The sequence below is a fragment of the Peromyscus maniculatus genome, chromosome 8 (assembly GCF_049852395.1).
Source record: "Peromyscus maniculatus bairdii isolate BWxNUB_F1_BW_parent chromosome 8, HU_Pman_BW_mat_3.1, whole genome shotgun sequence".
Classification (NCBI taxonomy): domain Eukaryota; kingdom Metazoa; phylum Chordata; class Mammalia; order Rodentia; family Cricetidae; genus Peromyscus; species Peromyscus maniculatus.
Window position 1 is genome coordinate 55,326,157 of NC_134859.1, and position 18,844 is coordinate 55,345,000.

Sequence of the window (18,844 nt, forward strand, 5' to 3'; positions counted from 1 at the left end):
AGAAATGAGGAAACACCTAAAATGACTCTAGCTCATGTCGAGTTGACATAAAACTAGCTGGCGCAGTGGGAAGAGGAAAATGTCATCCTGTTGAGCCCGCTCCAGGAGCAGCGGTCCCTGTCTAGCCCCAGACAAACGATTCTCCTCAGACCCACCTCTCGGGGCCAGGCGTGCAGCTCTGGGGCAGGGCTGGGGACGTGTGCCTGGAAGTGTTAACACCTTCCTCTCCGCTGCCTCTAACTCACACCTGCCTTGTTCTCCACGGAGGGGTGATCCTTCCAAGGCTGTGCTGGGCTAGGATCTGTTACGGTCCGTCCGTAAGACACACCACCTCCTCCTCCTCGGTCCGCAGCAACAGCGGCGGGAGCGAGAGCAGCGGAAGCTGCAGGAGAAGGAGCAGCAGCGGCGGCTGGAAGACATCCAGGCCCTGCGGCGAGAGGAGGAGAGGCGGCAGGCAGAGCGGGAGCAGGTACTGGCGCCAGAGCACACACACACACCCGCCTCACACCGCCCGCCGCCCGCCCCCCCGCCCCGCTCCTGCTGCCTGCCTTCCCCGCTCCTCCTCCTCCTCCTCCTCCTCCTCCTCCTCCTCCTCCTCCTCCTCCTCCTCCTCCTCCTCGGTGCCCTGCCCCTCTGGCTCCCCTACCCTGGATTCCTCCTATCTCTTCTAGCTTCACTCTTTCTCTGTTCTCTCCTGCCCCCAACCCCACCCTGCTCCCTGCCCTCCTGTCTGTGTGCCTTCATCCCCCATCTCTGCCCATCCCGGACTCCTCCCCGGGCACTGTCCTCATGATACCCACCTGCCCTCCTCATCCCGCGCCCTCTTATTCCCATCTGTGCCACGTTGCCCCCCCGGGGCTCATCTACCCCTGTCCCCCCTCATCCTCACCGCGCTGACTCCCCTCCTTCGCCGCTGCTGCCACCCTCCTCTGCCGCCTCCCTCTCTCCCTGCCCCGTGCCCCCACCCCCACCCCGCCCCCCCAGGAATATATCCGTCACAGGCTAGAGGAGGAGCAGAGACAGCTCGAGATCCTTCAGCAACAGCTGCTCCAGGAACAGGCCCTGCTGCTGGTAACGGGGTCCCTCGGGGTCCTCGGGAAGATGCCATCCCGAGCTGCTCTCCTGCTCTGGGATGGGAACCCCTCAGGGAAAGGGGCTTCCCACGATCGGGGAAGCAGCCCCCGTCTAGGCAGTAGAGGAAAGGAAGGGCCTGCCTGCTCTAACTCCCAGGGCCACACTCCGCTGAGTCCCCTCTCCCTACCGTTGGACCCAGGAATACAAGCGGAAGCAGCTGGAGGAGCAGCGGCAGTCGGAGCGGCTCCAGAGACAGCTGCAGCAGGAGCATGCCTACCTCAAGTCCCTGCAGCAGCAGCAGCAGCAGCAACAGCTCCAGAAGCAGCAGCAGCAGCAGCAGCAGCAGCAACAAATCCTGCCTGGGGACAGGAAGCCCCTGTATCATTATGGTCGGGGCATTAATCCTGCTGACAAGCCAGCGTGGGCCCGAGAGGTACTCACTCACCGTCTGTCTTGTCCCCTAAGAGCCCACCGTACCGCCTCGCTGAGGGCTGGAAAACGTGAGAAGGGGTTGCTGCACAGTGACGGGCACTGAGGAGGGCAGAGGAGCAGAGGCTGGAGCGGTTGGAGCAAGTGAGGGTCTAAATTTTGAGATCAGGAGCGCAGGCACTGGCCTGCTGACGGCCCCTTGCGTCGTAGGTGGAAGACAGGGCAAGGATGAATAAGCAGCAGAACTCTCCCTTGGCCAAGGCGAAGCCAAGCAGCATGGGGCCAGAGCCCCCCATCTCCCAGGCCTCTCCCAGCCCCCCGGGACCTCTTTCCCAGACTCCTCCTATGCAGAGGCCTGTGGAACCTCAGGAAGGACCGCACAAGGTGAGTCTGTCCCCATTCCTGTCCAACGCGGGTGGCTTTGCTTAGCGCCAGGTGCAGAGCTGTACCCAGGAGCACGTGCGCGCGGTCACTGGTGTCTTCTGCACATCCCGGGGCCCAGCCCTGTGACAGTCTGCTGCTGCATTGTGTCCAGTCCTCTTCTCCAGCTTAAGAAACCCCTTGTCTTCTGGTGGGAGGAGGGACTCTTCTCAGCCCAGACCCTCGTTTGCAGGGTGTGCCCCAAAGCAGGCAGCCCACCCTCCCTGGTCTCTCCCTACAGAGCCTGGTGGCACACCGGGTCCCACTGAAGCCATATGCAGCACCTGTACCCCGATCCCAGTCCCTGCAGGACCAGCCCACTCGAAACCTGGCTGCCTTCCCTGCCTCCCACGACCCTGACCCTGCTGCCGTCCCCACACCCACTGCCACACCCAGTGCCCGAGGAGCTGTCATCCGCCAGAATTCAGACCCCACCTCGGAAGGGCCTGGCCCTAGCCCAAACCCCCCCTCCTGGGTCCGGCCTGATAATGAGGCTCCACCTAAGGTAAGAACGACCCTGAAGGACGGGAAACTGGAGTGGGAAGGAGGAAAGCAAGGCAGTATGGGACCCCGCCCACAGGTTAGCATCCGGAGGGTGGGGAGACAGAGTGACTGCGGGGTGAGAAATGGCCAGGGTCGGGGACTTAGCAAAGTGGTAGAGCACTCGCCTAGCAAGCGCAAGGCCCTGGTTCGGTCCTCAGCTCCTGAAAAAAAGAAAAAAGGAAAAAAGAGAGAGAGAGAGAGAAATGGCCAGGAGCTTGATAGCAGAGGGACCCACGTGGCCATTTTCTAGCTTCCTAGCCCGGACCTATCGTAACGGCCCTGACCTGTTTGTTTCTCCGTGGATGCTGAAGACTGCATTTCTCGGATTGACAGTGGAATTGAGCGTGTGCGGTGTCTGTACAAGACTGACAGCTCGTCGACTGCTCTTTCTCCCCAGGTTCCTCAGAGGACCTCGTCTATTGCCACTGCCCTTAACACCAGTGGGGCCGGAGGGTCCCGGCCAGCTCAGGCCGTCCGTGCCAGGTACACACGCCAGGGTGGGGTCGTGTGGCAGCCTAGGCAGTAAGAGACGTAGGGACTCGGCCAGGTTACCTACTTAGGGGTGGGACAAGCCCCAAACCAGGCTCCTCAGCCCCCCTTCTGCCGCCGCCCGCCCCGGCACCCTGTGCTCCCTCCACAGACCTCGCAGCAACTCCGCCTGGCAAATCTATCTGCAGAGGCGGGCAGAGCGGGGCACCCCCAAGCCTCCCGGGCCCCTAGCTCCGCCCCCTGGCCCGCCCAACGCCTCTAGGTAATGGAGTTGACCCCACATACTCTCACCTCTCACTCTATCTGCAGAGGCGGGCAGAGCAGGGGCACCCCCAAGCCTCCCGGGCCCCCAGCTCCGCCCAAAGCCTCTAGGTAATGGAGTTGACCCCCCTCAGTCTCACCTCTCACTCTGCCATTTGCTTCCCTGGTGATGGGTCCTACAGTTCAGTTGACACTCACAGATGGGGACACATCCCTGACGGGAACTCTGTCCTTCACAGTAACCCTGACCTCAGGAGGAGTGACCCTGGCTGGGAGCGCTCAGACAGTGTCCTCCCGGCCTCTCAGGGACACCTCCCTCAGGCTGGCTCACTGGAGCGAAACCGAAACCGTGTGGGAGGTAGGTCAAGCCCGCTCTGGGCCTTGGCTTCGCCTTGATCACCACTGAAAGCGGGGCCTGTGGCCTTGAGTGGCTTAGGACCAGAATACCACAGGGACAAGAGGGATGTGGGTGGGTTTGGGGCCCATGGTCAGCCCAGGGCGTGGGGCACGGGCCTGGGGCCACTTGTAGGTATCTGTGACCTTCCTTCTCTCACCCTGCCATGCGCAGCCTCCACAAAACTGGACAGCTCCCCAGTGCTCTGCCCTGGGAACAAAGCCAAGCCTGAAGACCACCGTTCAAGGCCAGGCCGGCCCGCAGTGAGTGATCCGGGGGCGGGATGTGGAGCCTTCAGAGTCTCGGGCACTGGGGTCAGGGCCAGCTCCTTCACTAATTGAGAAGACAGGGGAGTCCAGATCTCGCAGGGCACATCTCACGTTACTAACCTTTCTCCCCATCTCTCCTGCTTCCTCCTGGCTGCCTCTCCTCCTCTGCGGCCTCTCCCAGAGCTATAAGCGAGCCATTGGTGAGGTTAGTGAGGGCTGTTGGGGAGTCCTCTCACGACCCCGTCTGCACCCCACAGGCACCTTTGTATGGCTTCTGCCCAAGCCCCACGCCGCCCCTCACACGGCTTCTTCCCTGCAGGATTTTGTGCTGCTCAAAGAGCGGACCCTGGATGAGGCCCCTAGGCCTCCCAAGAAGGCCATGGACTATTCCTCCTCCAGTGAGGAGGTGGAGAGCAGCGAAGAGGAGGAGGAGGAAGGCGATGGGGAGCCATCAGAGGGGAGCAGAGACACTCCCGGGGGCCGGTATGGGGTGTCCTAGGGCAGGGCCTCCCTCATCAGGAAAGGAGAGCGGAGATGCAGGGAAGGGGGGGTTGTGCCAGGTTGGAGGGAGCAGGGTGGTGTGCTAGCACCCCACCTCCTCCAGTGTTCTGTCGGTTGTGGGGGACCCTTTCAGATGCCCCTCTGTCTCTTTGCCAGCCTGCCCTGAGGGCCACTCAGAAAACACCTGAGTCAGGGATCAGTGCGGGCTTTACAGGAGACTGAAAGCCCGAGTCTCTGGCTGTCATCTGCTTCCGGTGGCATTGTATGGCAGGCAGGACCTGGAAGGCCCCACCTTCCTCTTTCCCACAGCAGTGATGGAGATACGGACAGCGTCAGCACCATGGTGGTTCACGATGTTGAGGAGATAGCCGGGACCCAGCCCCCATACGGGGGAGGCACCATGGTGGTCCAGCGTGTGAGTGGGTCTCCCCCCGCCCCCTTGCCTATACCCGCCTGCGGCAAGCCCTCTGAGGCCCACGCTGACTGTCTCTGTTCTGCAGACTCCTGAAGAGGAGCGGAGCCTGCTGCTGGCTGACAGCAACGGCTACACCAACCTGCCAGATGTGGTCCAGCCCAGCCACTCACCGACCGAGAACAGCAAAGGTCACAGCCCCCCGACAAAGGACGGAGGCAGCGATGTACGTGTGCTGGAGTAGGCCACGACTGAAGAACGATCCCTGGGGTTTGCAGAGAGAGGGGGTGATGGGGGCACGTGGTGGGTGAATCGCAGGGCATCACGCACATCGCAGTAGGAACCTGAGGTCTGTCCCGAACACGGACAGGGCCGCAGGCCAGAGCGACACGAGTTTCTTGACTGTTCCCTCTCCCCACAGTACCAGTCCCGAGGGTTGGTAAAGGCCCCTGGGAAGAGCTCGTTCACCATGTTTGTGGATCTAGGGATCTACCAGCCTGGAGGCAGTGGAGATACCATCCCGATCACAGGTGAGGACAAGAGGCTCAGGCTGCCTTGAGGCTGGAGTCCAGAGCTAGCCTGGACGCAGCTCTTTGAGAATGTAGCGTTGCAGAGTATCAGCATGGGGCTGAAGAGATGGTTCAGTGGTTAAAAGTACCTGCTACTCCTCCAAAGAACCCAAATTTGGTTCCCAGCACCCACATCAGACACCTCACAACCTCCTGTAACTTCTGGTCTGGGAAATCTGATGCCTCTTCTGCCCTCCATGGATAATTGAACACATAGAAAAGAAAGAAAAATTTAAAAAAAGAATTGTGTGTGTGTGTGTGTGTGTGTGTGTGTGTGTGTTTTCAAGACAGATTTTACTGTGTAACAGCTCTAGCTGTCCTGGAACTTGTTCTGTAGACCAGGCTGGCCTCAAACTCAGAGATCCACCTGCCTCTGCCTCCCGAGTGCTGGGATTAAAGGCGTGTGCCTGTGGCCTCTTTTTTGAGACTTAGCCCATGCCCAGGCACAGATAACAAGGGAGGGCTTCCGAGGGGCATTGCCCAGGGTGGCTGAAGGAACTGGGTAGAAGTTGGATGTTGAGTAACAGAGGTAGTGAGCCAGACCTTGGCCCCAAGGCCACGGTTCTTTTATCTCTTCGTGCGCCTCTGTTCTGAAGTCTTCCCCTTCCCCTTCTGAATATTCTGAAGTGTCAAGATCAGATGTGGGGCATAGGGATAAAGGCAGACACTAGAGGGCTGCGGCCCACCCTCCCTCCCTCCTCTTCCTCTTGGCAGCCCTCGTAGGTGGAGAGGGTGGTCGTCTTGATCAGCTGCAGTTCGATGTGAGGAAGGGCTCTGTGGTCAACGTCAACCCCACCAACACCCGGGCTCACAGTGAAACTCCTGAGATTCGGAAGTACAAGAAGCGATTCAATTCAGAGATCCTCTGTGCAGCCCTCTGGGGTAAGCCCGGGCTGAAAAGGCTGGAAGGGGTCTTGGCACAGCTTCCGTGTGTGATCCTGGTCGGGGAGAGCCCGGGTCTGCCTCTGACCTCTCCAAGGACTCCTATTGCAGGGGTCAACCTCTTGGTAGGCACAGAGAACGGGCTGATGTTGCTGGACCGAAGCGGGCAGGGCAAAGTGTATGGACTCATTGGGCGGCGACGCTTCCAGCAGATGGATGTACTGGAAGGCCTCAACTTGCTCATCACCATCTCAGGTGTGTGTGCGGAGTTTGGGGACAAGGGTCTCAACGCTGGCTTTGTTTTTCTTTTTTTTTTTTTCCTTTGTTTTGTTTCTGGTCGTTCCCTTGGTTTGCAAGCACCATTGTGTGAAGCAGCAAGGGGCCTTCGATGAGAGGAAGTGTGAGTTTGTGTGCATGTGTGCATATGTCCATCTCTCAGGGAAAAGGAACAAACTTCGGGTATATTACCTGTCCTGGCTTCGGAATAAGATCCTGCACAATGACCCCGAGGTGGAGAAGAAGCAAGGGTGGACCACTGTGGGGGACATGGAGGGCTGCGGCCACTACCGTGTTGGTGAGGATGCCACAGCACAGTAGCCAGGGAGACACGAGGTCCGGGCTAAATACAGAGAGCAGCAAAGCCTGACAGCGGAAGTCACTGCGTCCCCCTCTTTCCTGCCCCCAGTGAAATACGAGCGTATTAAGTTCCTGGTCATCGCCCTAAAGAACTCCGTGGAGGTGTACGCCTGGGCTCCCAAGCCCTACCACAAATTCATGGCCTTCAAGGTAACGGGGCCTCGGCCTTCCGTCCTTTCCAGTGCTGTGCCCCTGCGCTTGTCTTCCCTGAGCATTCCTTCTCTCCTCCACAGTCCTTTGCCGACCTCCCTCACCGCCCTCTGCTGGTGGACCTGACCGTCGAGGAGGGCCAGCGGCTCAAGGTCATCTATGGCTCCAGTGCCGGCTTCCACGCTGTGGATGTTGACTCTGGGAACAGCTATGACATCTACATCCCTGTACACGTGAGCTTAGCAGGGCTGTGGGGCGAGGGGGACCACCCCATTCTGGACACCAGACACGGGGACCCCACCCAGCCCCTCCTTCTCCCTAGATCCAGAGCCAGATCACGCCCCACGCCATCATCTTCCTCCCCAACACGGACGGCATGGAGATGCTGCTGTGCTACGAAGACGAGGGCGTCTACGTCAACACGTACGGGCGGATCATCAAGGATGTGGTGCTGCAGTGGGGAGAGATGCCCACCTCTGTGGGTAAGCGAAGGGCCACCTCCCAGACCGCTTGCCCTGAGGGGACCAGGACCACAACCTCCTTACGGCCCTTCTACCGTCCTCTCCCATCAGCCTACATCTGCTCCAACCAGATCATGGGCTGGGGTGAGAAAGCCATTGAGATCCGCTCGGTGGAGACAGGCCACCTCGATGGGGTCTTCATGCACAAACGAGCCCAGAGGCTCAAGTTCCTGTGTGAGCGGAACGATAAGGTGAGGAGGCCGTGTGGCCCTGTGCTGGGCAGATCTGGGGGCCGAGGGCTTCTGCTCTGCCCCTCAGAGCAGCGCCTCCCTGTGGAAGCTGCCACAGCAGCTGCGTCCTTCCCCTGGGGTTCCGTTGTCTCTACCCCAGGGGTCTGGTAACACACCTTTGCCTTTCATGGGGGGCGGTGGGGGGAGAAACCCCAGTCCTTGTGAAGCCTCTCCCTCCCTCTCCCTCCCTCCCTCCCTCCCTCCCTCCCTCCCTCCCTCCCTCTCTCTCTCTCTCTCTCTCTCTCTCTCTCTCTCTCTCTCTCGTCTTTCCCTTTCCCAGTTGAGGACCCCCACCCACAGACACACACAGACACACTTAAACACTGTAGCCCTTGGTGACGCTTTTCTACCTCATGCAGGTCTTTTTTGCCTCAGTCCGCTCTGGGGGAAGCAGCCAAGTCTACTTTATGACTCTGAACCGTAACTGCATCATGAACTGGTGACCAGGCCCCTGGGCTGGGGCTCCCCGACTCGGACCCAGCTCTCCCCACAGCCAGACTACCCAGGCCGCCCTCCCCTAACCTGCCCCGCCTTGGGCTTTTGCTTTTACTGGTTTGATTCACTGGAGCCTGCTGGGAACGTGACCTCTGATCCCTGAAGCTTTTGTGATCACGTGACCATCCTTTCTCCCAACATGTTTTCAAAACTGTGCCTGTCCCCAGCTTCTGGGGGATGGCACAGCTTCCCCTCACCAGGAACTGAGTGGGACTTGCCCCTCCCCTTTTCTCAAGAGGAGAGTGCTTGGGGCTTGGACCCCCATACCCCATTGCTGCTGACTGAGCAGGGCCCTGTACCCCTTTATTTGCACGCCAGGGGAGCCGGCTCCCCCCTTGAATGTACCAGACTCTGGGGGGGGTCACTGGGCCCTGGGTTCTGGGGGGGGGGGTGTCACCAGCCACTCCAGGGGCAGGGACCAGGTCCTCATTTTCTGAAAGCACTTTAATGATTCCCCTCCCCCCCCCAGGCCCCAGGGAATGGAGGAGGGACCCCACAGCCAAAACATTCCTCCTTTCCCACCCTCCCCAGCCTCTCCCCTTCCCTGGAGGGAGAGAGCTCAGAGCTCCCCTTCTACCCCCTTGCTTGCATCTGTATATAGTGTGAGCAGCAAGTAGCCCTCTCCGTCCCGTATCCTTTCTCTATGTAGTGGCCTTGGATATCCCGTTTGTTAATAAAGACAATTCAACCAGCTCCCACCATTTTAAGATCCCACCACTGTTTTGTCTCAATCCTGGACACTTTCCAGGGAGCGCTCTCCGAGTTGGGAGTGCAGAGGGTGGAGGAGAGGTCTTAGGATCTGGTAAGTCAGTCTTAGGAGAGGAAGTGAGGTGGATGATTAGGCAGAGGGGGGCAGGGCATCCTCGGTTGTAAACCTATGGGACACTTGGAGAGTACTTAGTTTTTACCAGCTCCCTCAGGGCAGGCCTGACATCCTGGCTTCAGTGTTCCTATGTCTAGGTCTGTGCAACCTCATTGGCAGTCAACCGGGTCAGATGGCTCAAAGGAGCCAAGAGGTCGTGAGACTGAACCAAGGGTACGCTCTCTCTGTCCTAGAGGGTTGGCCTCAGGTGCCTAGCCAAACCCCCCATCTCCCTCTGCTGACCCGGAGGAGCCAGACCTACCCACGTGGCCACACAACCCCTTCTGGAAGTTCACAAAACGGATTTATTATCAGCCCGTTTTCAAAACCGGCTTCTTGCAGGGGGAGGGCCGGGGCTGGCGCTGGTGCAGGCTCATGGTTGGATACATGGTGGGTAGGGGAGATCAGGAACTTGGTTTAAGTAACCCCCAAGGAAGATGAGGCAGGAACCGACGCTGAAGAGCACCAGAGCTGCCCAAAAGCAGACGTTGTCGAGGGCCTTCCCCATACGCACCCAGTCGGACACTTCCTGTGAGACACAGCTTAGCGCACTGGACGAAAGGACCGGGGTGGGGCCGGAGTGCCGCTCACCCACAGCCTAACCCACCTCTCCATTGGCTTCCTGGTCTCGTGTGCTCTCAGCCACGAAGTTCACAGCATCCACACAACAGCGGATTTCAGGGGCTGCAGCACCCAGGTTCTGACAGAGGGCCGCTGAAAGGGCGACACCCAGTGCTGGGTCACTAAAGAGCTTCCCCGACTTCGACCGTCTGCCTTAGACCCACGAGAGCGGTGCTCACCGGTCCAAGTTCCGTGCCGGTATCTCTGCCCCTCAAACACAAGCTCGCTCCGCGGCTTCTTGAGGATGAGCTCCTCTGCTCGGAGCAGAATGCCCACGGACGAGGCTCGCCTCGCGGGTGGGGCAGCTCGCGGAGACTCCGGGGGTGAGCTCGAGCCCAGGAGGCGTGGCAGCAGCTCCAATAAAATCTGTGGCCAGGGCAGAGGTGAGGTCCAAGCCCGCCTCCCCCCCTGGGCTGTCCTTGCCTCAACCAGCGCTTACTTGGCGCAGCCGAGGGGATGTGGCATGAGTGGTCGGCGTCCGCAAAGACACATTGAGCACGATGACGCAATTCGTAACAATGAGCGTGGCAACCACCATGACGAAAATAAGATACCTGAGATACCCAAAAGGCATGACGTCACGGCGTCCATCGAAACGAGAGGCCGCTGGCTGCCCTCTACCTCACAAACACCTCTGCACAGGAGGTGGGGTGACTCCCCTTGCTACCCCTCCATCGCTCCAGTATTGTCCCCGCCCCCCCTGCACCTACCATCTGCTGCGGACATGAAGGGGACTCCCAGCAACTTGGACACCCTGCTGTGGGTCTACCACTTCCACAGCTCCACCGAGGTGAGGGTAGGAGAATGGCCCACCCAAAGGCGGCATCTGGAGAGGGCTCCAGCGCCTGCTGCTGTGACCCTTTCCCTGTGACCAGAGCGCTCCACCACCCCTGCTTCTCCAGGTGGCCCTGCAGCCTCCGCTTCTATCTTCCCTGGAACTTGCTGTGGCCGCAGCTCAGGAATATCTGGTGCAAAGGTTCCGAGAACTTAAGTCCCAGGAGTCCCTGGAATCCGATAAGCCGCCTGCCCCGAAGGCCACCTTAGGGCTGGTGCTAAGAGAAGCTGCGACCAGCATCATGAGCTTTGGCGCCACCTTGTTAGAGGTGCAGCTCTGGGGAGTTGAGGGATGGGAAGAAACGGGGGAGGGCGAAAACAGGGACCTCTAGCCCCTGTACCCTCAATGCAGATCTCAGCCCTGTGGCTACAGCAGGAGGTGCAGAGACTGGACAGCAGCGACGGTTGCCCGGACCCAGCCCCGGACACTGGGGATCCGGGTCGGGCGCTGGCCCGGGTAGCCATGGCCACAGGGCAGGGGATTCGGCAAGCTGGAGCAGCAGCTGGCGCAAGCGCCCGGTACCTGATCCAGGGGGCGTGGCTGTGCCTGTGCGGACGCGGTTTGCACGGGTCCACCTCATCCCTGCAACAAACCCTACGCCAACTGGGCCTTGGGGTCCCCCGGGATCAGGTGCGTTAGGAATAAGGGGTGTGATACGGGTCAGAGGAAATGGGATTGAGGATATACTGAGCCGTACTGACCTCTCAACAGAGACACTCGGGAGACCTCAAGGTGGCATCCAGCAGCAGTGAGGAGAACGAGGGGACCAAATAATCCATCACTGTCCCAGCCCCACCCTGTGTCCAAATAAAAGCCCAGAACGGGACAACTGCAAGTCCCCTATGCCAGCCTTCTTTGGCTCCGCCCTCCGTGCTGACACACCACCTCTGTGGGATCCGCTTTGAGGTTACCTGCCCAGTAGTGGCACGCTCAGAGATGTCTCTGGAATTTTCTGGGCAATTAGGAACAAGAAGACAGTCTGGGCTAGCAGGACGTTGATGGAGACCGTGCATTTCTGGCCACCGGCTGGAGGGAGCATGCTGTGAGAGGCATCCAGGGAGCGAGCCCAGCCTGGGGTTAGGAGTCAGGGGTCATCCCTTACCCTGAGCAGGCAGGAAGTAAGCGAGCAGCACCAAGCCAGAAATGAGCACACAAGGTATGATGATGTTAATGATGTAAAAGAGCGGCTTCCGGCGGATGATGAGCGTGTAGATGACGTCAGTTTCTGCAGGGACTCCCGCAGGGCCTCCCTCATAGCGGTGAATCGAGCCTGGGCAGTAGTCGATGGCCCATTCTCCATTCTCTGCAGGGCGTGGGGTGGGCCGCAGTCAGCCCCCATCCCTGCAACTCCAGGCTGAGCGGGTGGGTGCAGCTGTCTGGGCCTGTGTGAACCACTTGGACCCTGGGCTGTCTGCATGGGGGAAGTATGGGCCGAGAGGGGCGTTTCTGGTCAGGGTGCAGAAAGACCATAGGAAGAGAGTGGCCTAGAGTGACAACCGAGGTTGACTTCAAGAAGAGCCAGCTCAAGCAGTGTGGCCCACGTCAAGCCCCACGCTGCAAGTCCCCTCCTGGTTTTTGAAAAAGGGATAGGCCTTCACCAGTAAAAGCTTCCGTGTCGATCTCAATGTGGTCGATAGGCTGGCCATTGTCATCCACCGCAAAGACGAACTCCACCTCTTCAGCACTGTAGGCCTGGGAGCTGTGAACCAGGGCCAGGCTTCACCCCAGAAGCTGGGGCCCTTCCTAGTCCCTCCCCGGAAGCTGGGATCTGGAAGGGCCCTAGGGCTCCACTCATGCCCGCATCCCCCCAGCACATCCGCTTCCAGATCTACTTCCTTTTGGTCTGGTTTGGTGGCCACCGGGGCTGGCCACGTGGTTCAAGGAACTCCTGGACTCACGTGATTTTTTTTTACACCTCAGACTCCTCCTGAGGAGGGAGTAGCTGGGACTATGGGATAAAACCCCAAGATGGCAGCAAGAAGCCTGTGCCCGCCCCTACTGCAAGCCCAGGTCCAGCTTCCCACTCATTTCGGTGCCCCGCTCCGCCATCCGCACGCACACCTTCCACAGAGACCCCACCCGCTCCTCCGCATCAGGCCCTGCCCCCGCCCCTGCGCGAGGCCCCTAATCTCCTGCTTGCAGTGACTCTTCCCACCGAAAAATGAGAGAGCAGTTCTGCCAGTCGAAGGGGAAGTAGGTGACCTCCACTGCGCAGGTGCTGCGGTAGATGGCGGGGGGCAGCCAGGTCACAAAGCCTCCCTCGTAGACCAGAACATTGCAGGTGTGAGCCACTCCAAACTGCCCATCGATACTGTGAAGACCGAGCTTGTCACGGTATTGAAAAGACTCCTGGACCTCTCCCACCAACCAGGTCCGCCAGAACCCCCCCCCCCCCCTTGCAGCCTGGCCTCTTGGCCAATCCTCACTTGTTTTCCAGAACAATCTCTGGCAGCCATACAAATTCTGAAGGGACCCGCAGGGTTTCGACGCCGGCAAAATCGGCCTTACTGAAATTGAGCCTGTAGTCCTGCCAGTCCTAAGAGGTAGAGGATGGAAGGGGGGGTGTGCTCGCCATCTCCCACCGGGTGGGAAGAAAGGAACCCTCACACGGCTCCCCGGATCTGACTCACAATTCCGATCCAGACGTTGGTGGTCAGGGTCTCCTCCTTCTCATTCTACAAGAGGAAGGAGCCTGTCTGATTCCAGGAGTTAGGGCTGGAAGAGAGTGTGCAGGCTTAGGATTTGGGGTGTGGGGGTGTGGGGGTCAATCTTACCAGTGAGATGAGGTTGGTTAGGGTGACCTTGAGGGTGACGGTAACAGTGTCCTCAGGCCTCCTAACTGGCCGGGATCCTGGGTCGTAATTGTCAAAGAGATGGTGATACAGTTTCAGCTCATCTTTGTTGCCCTGGCTCCTGCCTGGGATACATTGAGAAGGAAGGGGTCACTGGGCATGAAGCAGCACCCCAGAAGGTGTCTCTCTGCCCCCAGGCCTGCGCAGACTTCCTGTGTGTATCTTTCTGGGTTTCTACTCAACCAAAAATATTGCATCAAGTACTAACTCCATCTACACCTAGTCCCTTCGGGTTGGGATACAGGTCCACCTGCCCCCCTCCGCATCCCTGTCCCTACCAAGAAATGCCAGGAGAAGCAGGGCGCTCAGCAGAGTCCCTTCCATCCTGCTGTCTGGTTCTCAGGATTATTCCGAGCTTTGACAGGCTGGGGGGGCAGGCCGGCCAAGGTGCCTGTGTGAAGAGGAGGAGGGTGTTAGTTCCGGGGCTGGGCTAGGGGACTGTCACCTGATCCTCTACCCTTGCCGCAGCTGGGGACAGTCTGGCTGCTTCCAGAGGCAGCTGCCCCACTCTGTGTCCCTTATCCACCCCATCCCAGAATCCTTTGCCTGGGCTTTAGCCAGCTCTGTAGCCACAGACCTGATATCTCACAAGAGAAGCAAGCCTCTGATAACATTTGAAACCACAAGCCTTTAGGGTAGTCTTCAGCGTCGACCCCCATTCTCAACATGCCCTGGCATCCTCTGTGCGGCTGGCTGCCCTGTATCCCTGGTTCTGACGAATGCAGCTCAGGGAGAGAACATCCTGTGCCTACCACACTACCCCTTAGTTACTTTTTTGTTTGTTTTTTCGAGACAGGGTTTCTCTTTGTAGCTTTGGCACCTGTCCTGGGACTCACTCTGTAGCCCAGGCTGGCCTCAAACTCACAGAGATCTGCCTGCCACTACCTCCCCAGTGCTGAGATTAAAGGTGTGTGCCACCACCGCTCAGCTTGTTTTATTTGTTTTTAAGGCAAGTCTTGTATAGCTCAGGCTGGCCTTGAACTTTTGAACTTACTGCCTCAGCCCACCTGGGTGCTGGGATGACAGTCATGAGCCACCAGGCCTGGGTTTCATTGTTTTATTTGTTTTTAAGGCAAGTCTTGTATAGCTCAGGCTGGCCTTGAACTCCTGATCCTCTAGGCCTCCCAAGGGCTGGGCCTGCAGGTGTGATCACTGGTGCAGTGAGGTTCTCAGAATCTGCATTTGAGAAAAGCTAGCCGGGTGTTCCTCATGGGGTAAGAAGTATAGGAATAATTTTGATTTTTGTTGGCTTTTGAGGGAGGGGATTTCTTGAGATAGGGTCTCACTATATAGGCCAGTCTAGCCTAGAACTTGTTGCATAGACCAAACTATACAATCCTCCTGCCTCATCTTCCTGGGTGCTGAGATTCCAGGCATGTGCTGCCACAATGCCCAGCCAGAAGCCCTTTAGGCCTTAGGCCTTATACTTCACCTCAGTCCAGCAGAGCAATCACTTCCGTCCTAAATGCACGAAGAGTCTGCCGCTGAGGGTCATTCACACAGGTGCATTGTTGATAAGGCCTAAGACTCAGGAGTCAACTTTATTCATCCTGTGGCTCTGTGCTCATTTTACATTTCACAAACACTCACGGTCATCATTTCTTCCTACCGGTGAGATTCCCTCAGACATCTAAGGCCCCTTGTCTGCTCCTCACACTCTCTTGAAGCCCATGTCTGTTACCTGTCTTATTATTTCTCATTTTCCACTGCGGATCCCAGAAAGCATCCGTGGGCATGAGCTCAGCACCTTGAATGCCATGCTGCTGCTGCTTAATCCAGTCTCTTGAGTTAGGGCCTGGGCCAAGCAGCACTGAGCTAAATGCAGACATTTGTTCAAACGTTAGTGGGCACTTACAGTGTGGATACTGTGATTATGGAGGTTCATGAGGCTTGCTTCTGGCCGAGCGGTGGTGGCACACACCTTTAATCCCAGCACTTGGGAGGCAGAGGCAGGCAGATCTCTTGAGTTCAAGGCTAGCCTAGGCTACAGAGTGAGTTCCAAGGCAGTCAGGGCTACACAGAGAAACCCTGTCTAAAAGTGGGGGGCGGGGGGAAGCAAGGAGGAGGGAGGAGAGGGGAAGAGAGAGGCTTCTAGTATTTAGCAGCAGGGAAACTTATGAAGAGAAACAGCTGGAAAGGATGGGTCAAGGTGAGATGAGCTGTTGGTGGATCAGCCCCTCCAAGACCTATCTTAAGAACATCAAGGCTCCCTATAGGTTTCCTGTTAACGTATCCACAGTGGCCACAACACTCACAACACAGTGTCTGCTGGGGACTGGTCAGGCCCTGCCTGGACTTCCTGCTGCTGTTTACCAGGTGCTCCCCTCTCTTCTGACCTCTGGGTACCGCCTTTTTTTTTTTTTTTTTTGGTGTAGTTTCAACCTCCTCACGACATCTGCACCATTCACCATGGTCTTGGCCCCAAACTGACCTCTTGGCTTCTCTGTAGACACAGCTAGTTCAGCCTGGGTTCCATCCTGCCTGAGGCCCTGAAGGCAGGGATGCTGAAGCCTGAGTCAGGAAACTGGCTTAAGACTCCCACGTGACCCGCAGAGCTCACCAAGTTCCATAGGATAGTTCCAAACCCATGGTCACAGGGACAGCCTTGGTGAAAACTCAGTGAGTCACAGAACAAACCGAAAAGACACCAGTGCGGACCAGTGAGATCTCAGGCTCAGGGTAGAGGTACTTTCTGCCAGTGATGACCCGAGTTCGTTCCCCTGGACCCACCCGAAGAAAGGAGTGAGCAGACGAATTCCTGCAAGTTGTCCTCCGACCTCCACCTTTGTGCACGGACATACACCACTGCCCCGTCCATTCCTGAGCATTAGGAGCAGAGCAGAAAGGGGGGGATAGGGACAACCTGGGGTGTAAGCTCCCGCCCCCACACTCCCTCAACCAGCTGGGGGTGTTGGGAACATGCCCGTGAGCCTGTCTTGGTTTTCTATTTGTATAATGAAAACCCCAGTTTCTCTGGGGGCTGACTTACAAGCCAACAAAGATCCCTGCTCAACAGGAAGTCACTCCCTTCGCCAACTACTCTTGGCCAGCAAGTCTGAGCAGCTGCTGCTGCCCCTGACACAGAGCTTGGGGCGACTGCCTCCTAGCCACCAGGGCCCTTCTCAAAGGCCATGCCCCCAGCTAGCCGCAGGAGGGCCCCCTCTGTGTTCAGAGCAAGCTGCTGCTCCCGTTTCCTAGCAGGGGAGGTGGGTGAGCAGAGCCAGGCTAAGGAGCACCCAGTAGACACTACGGGAGCACCTCTTCCCTCCTTAGGATGCAGGCTGATGGATGAGGGCTGAGCCCTATTGGCTGGCGGTGTTCACGGCATTTAGTGGAGTCTGCGTGATAATTATCTCCTGGACAAATAACCAGCCTCAATGAACTGCCGGCAGCCTTTCCCTGAGAACTATTCTCTCCTACCACAAGTCCAGAGGATTGGTTGTGTGGTGGTGTGAATGAGACTGGCCCCCATAGGCTCAAATATTTGCATACTTCATCCCCAGCCGGTGACTTGTTAGGAAAGAGATGGAGCCTTGCTGAACAGGTGTGGCCTTGTTAGAGGAGATCTGTCACAGGGGTGGGCTTTGAAGTTTCCAAAGCCCCCACCAGGCCTTTGTCTGCCTCTGCCTGCTGCCTGCGGATCAGGATCAGGATCAGGATCAGGATCAGGATCTCTGGCACTGCTCCAGCACCGTGCCTGTCTGCTTCTCACCATGATGATCACAGATCAGCCCTCTAAAACTGTAAGCAAGCTCCCAATTCAATGCTTTCTCCTGTGAATTGCCTTGGTCACGGTGTCTCCTCACAGCGGAAGAAGAGTGACTAAGACAGCTAGCCACTAAGACGCTCCTGCTCCTTGGCCAGAAGTGACTAGTTCCAGGGAGGAGACCTGACCCAAGCCAGGTCCCTGGGAATTCTGTCAAGCAGGCAGCTCAGGAACACACTCTTGCGGCTACATTTTAAGTGCAGCAGGCTGCTGTTATCAGCTTACAGCGGATGGAGACAGTCAGGGACACGAGCAGCCTTCCGCAATCCAGCCTGGCCCAGAGGTTCCCGAGGGCTGGAGTGCTCCCCTACAGGCTGGCTACCCAACACCTTTTTTTTTTTTTTTTTTTTTGGAGGCATGGCCTCACTATGTAGCTCTGGCTGGTCTTGAACTCAAGAGATCCATCGGTTTCTGCCCCCTGAGTGTGGATATTAAATAAAAGTGTACACCACCACACCTGGCCGTCTCAACACTTCCTTTGGCTAAATGAATTACAAGTCCCTCATTATTAGAATTTTTAGGGTTTGGGAAATAGTTCTGTGGTAAAGGAGTTGCCTAGGATAGGAACTCTGGGTTCTTCAGCACTGAAAAAAAAAATGGAATATTTTATTTTCATGGTACTGGGGGTCCAGTTTACGCCTCAAGTATGCTAGGCAAGTGCTCTACTGTTGAGCTGTATTTCTAGAGCTAAGAAGTAGACGTTTTCTTTTTGTTTATTTGAGACAGGGTCTTTCTGTGGAGGTTTGGACCCTGAATAGTTTGAAATTATGTAGACTATGCTAGCCTTAATCTCACAGGCCTGCCTCTACTTCCCAAGGGCTGGGATTAAAGGTGTGTACCACCATGCTTGGCCAAAAATAAATAAATAAATAAATCTTTTTTATATAATAAATGTGGGTACATATTTATTTTTCAAAATATATATTCCAAATTTTTACAAGTATTTTATATATTTTTAGGGTATGAGGCATGCATGTACAGTCAGACCATGTGAGTTCCAGGCATCAAATTCCAGTCATCAGGCTCAGTGGCAGGGAACCCTTCCCAGCTACGCCATCTCGCTGGCCCATCAAGTACAACATAGTCAGATGTGGCAGTTCACGCCCATAAGCTCAGCTCTTAGGAGGTGTCTTAAGGTTTCTATTGCTGTGAAGGGACACCATGTCCATGCAACTCTTTTTTTTTTTTTTTAAGATCTATTTATTCATGTATTTTGTGTATATGAGTGCTCTGTCTTCATGCACACCAGAAGAAGGAATCTGATTCCATTACAAATGGTTGTGAGCCACCATGTGGTTGCTGGGAATTGAACTCAGGACCTCTGGAAGAGCAGTCAAATGCTCTTAACCACTGAGCCATCTCTCCAGGCCCATAAAATTTTTTAAATGTCAGGAAATGGAAGTCATGAATCAAAAGCTTGGATTCAGAGCTGAATAAAACCATCATGAGTGCTTTTAATAGATTGGATAAAATGACTTACATAATCATTTGCTCTTAGCTGGGTCAGTATGAAAGTCCTTCTGAGCCAGGTGGTGATATCACATGCCTTTAATCCCAGCACTTGGGAGGCAGAGGCAGGTGGATCTCTGTCAGTTCAAAGCCAGCCTGGTCCACAGAGAGAATTCCAGGGCAG

The 18,844-nt window shown here is 56.9% G+C and overlaps 2 protein-coding genes across 17 annotated transcripts in view; one reads left to right on the plus strand and one right to left on the minus strand.

Moving 5' to 3' along the window:
* The window catches only part of Mink1 (misshapen like kinase 1), a 56,058-nt gene extending 47,082 nt beyond the window's left edge, over positions 1-8,976 (plus strand). The window contains exons 13-34 of one of the 14 annotated variants that reach the window (XM_006994125.4): positions 353-469; positions 985-1,071; positions 1,274-1,507; positions 1,714-1,887; positions 2,165-2,428; positions 2,864-2,949; positions 3,107-3,217; positions 3,456-3,574; positions 3,785-3,873; positions 4,061-4,084; positions 4,199-4,362; positions 4,690-4,795; positions 4,881-5,018; positions 5,214-5,322; positions 6,076-6,243; positions 6,355-6,498; positions 6,683-6,817; positions 6,929-7,029; positions 7,113-7,262; positions 7,352-7,511; positions 7,602-7,741; positions 8,140-8,976. In XM_006994125.4, the coding sequence (XP_006994187.1) occupies positions 353-469; positions 985-1,071; positions 1,274-1,507; positions 1,714-1,887; positions 2,165-2,428; positions 2,864-2,949; positions 3,107-3,217; positions 3,456-3,574; positions 3,785-3,873; positions 4,061-4,084; positions 4,199-4,362; positions 4,690-4,795; positions 4,881-5,018; positions 5,214-5,322; positions 6,076-6,243; positions 6,355-6,498; positions 6,683-6,817; positions 6,929-7,029; positions 7,113-7,262; positions 7,352-7,511; positions 7,602-7,741; positions 8,140-8,223 (2,904 nt within the window). In that variant the 3' untranslated portion in view covers positions 8,224-8,976. The remainder of the gene's footprint in view (positions 1-352; positions 470-984; positions 1,072-1,273; positions 1,508-1,713; positions 1,888-2,164; positions 2,429-2,863; positions 2,950-3,106; positions 3,218-3,455; positions 3,575-3,784; positions 3,874-4,060; positions 4,085-4,198; positions 4,363-4,689; positions 4,796-4,880; positions 5,019-5,213; positions 5,323-6,075; positions 6,244-6,354; positions 6,499-6,682; positions 6,818-6,928; positions 7,030-7,112; positions 7,263-7,351; positions 7,512-7,601; positions 7,742-8,139) is intronic. The other 13 variants (XM_015987641.3, XM_006994126.4, XM_076542757.1 and 10 more) reach the window with 13 other exon arrangements.
* A 443-nt stretch (positions 8,977-9,419) lies between these two features.
* Chrne (cholinergic receptor nicotinic epsilon subunit) overlaps positions 9,420-18,844 on the minus strand; it is a 45,856-nt gene continuing 36,431 nt past the window's right edge. The window contains exons 7-19 of one of the 3 annotated variants that reach the window (XM_076542771.1): positions 16,176-16,265; positions 13,724-13,836; positions 13,368-13,510; positions 13,224-13,268; positions 13,020-13,129; positions 12,749-12,904; positions 12,192-12,292; positions 11,696-11,896; positions 11,505-11,619; positions 10,198-10,312; positions 9,938-10,124; positions 9,745-9,851; positions 9,420-9,666 (exon numbers count right to left, since the gene is read on the minus strand). In XM_076542771.1, coding sequence (XP_076398886.1) covers positions 9,511-9,666; positions 9,745-9,851; positions 9,938-10,124; positions 10,198-10,312; positions 11,505-11,619; positions 11,696-11,896; positions 12,192-12,292; positions 12,749-12,904; positions 13,020-13,129; positions 13,224-13,268; positions 13,368-13,510; positions 13,724-13,769 — 1,482 coding nt within the window. In that variant the 5' untranslated portion in view covers positions 13,770-13,836; positions 16,176-16,265 and the 3' untranslated portion in view covers positions 9,420-9,510. Of the gene's footprint in view, positions 9,667-9,744; positions 9,852-9,937; positions 10,125-10,197; positions 10,313-11,504; positions 11,620-11,695; positions 11,897-12,191; positions 12,293-12,748; positions 12,905-13,019; positions 13,130-13,223; positions 13,269-13,367; positions 13,511-13,723; positions 14,208-16,175; positions 16,266-18,844 lie in introns of those variants that run through there. The other 2 variants (XM_076542770.1, XM_042282312.2) reach the window with 2 other exon arrangements.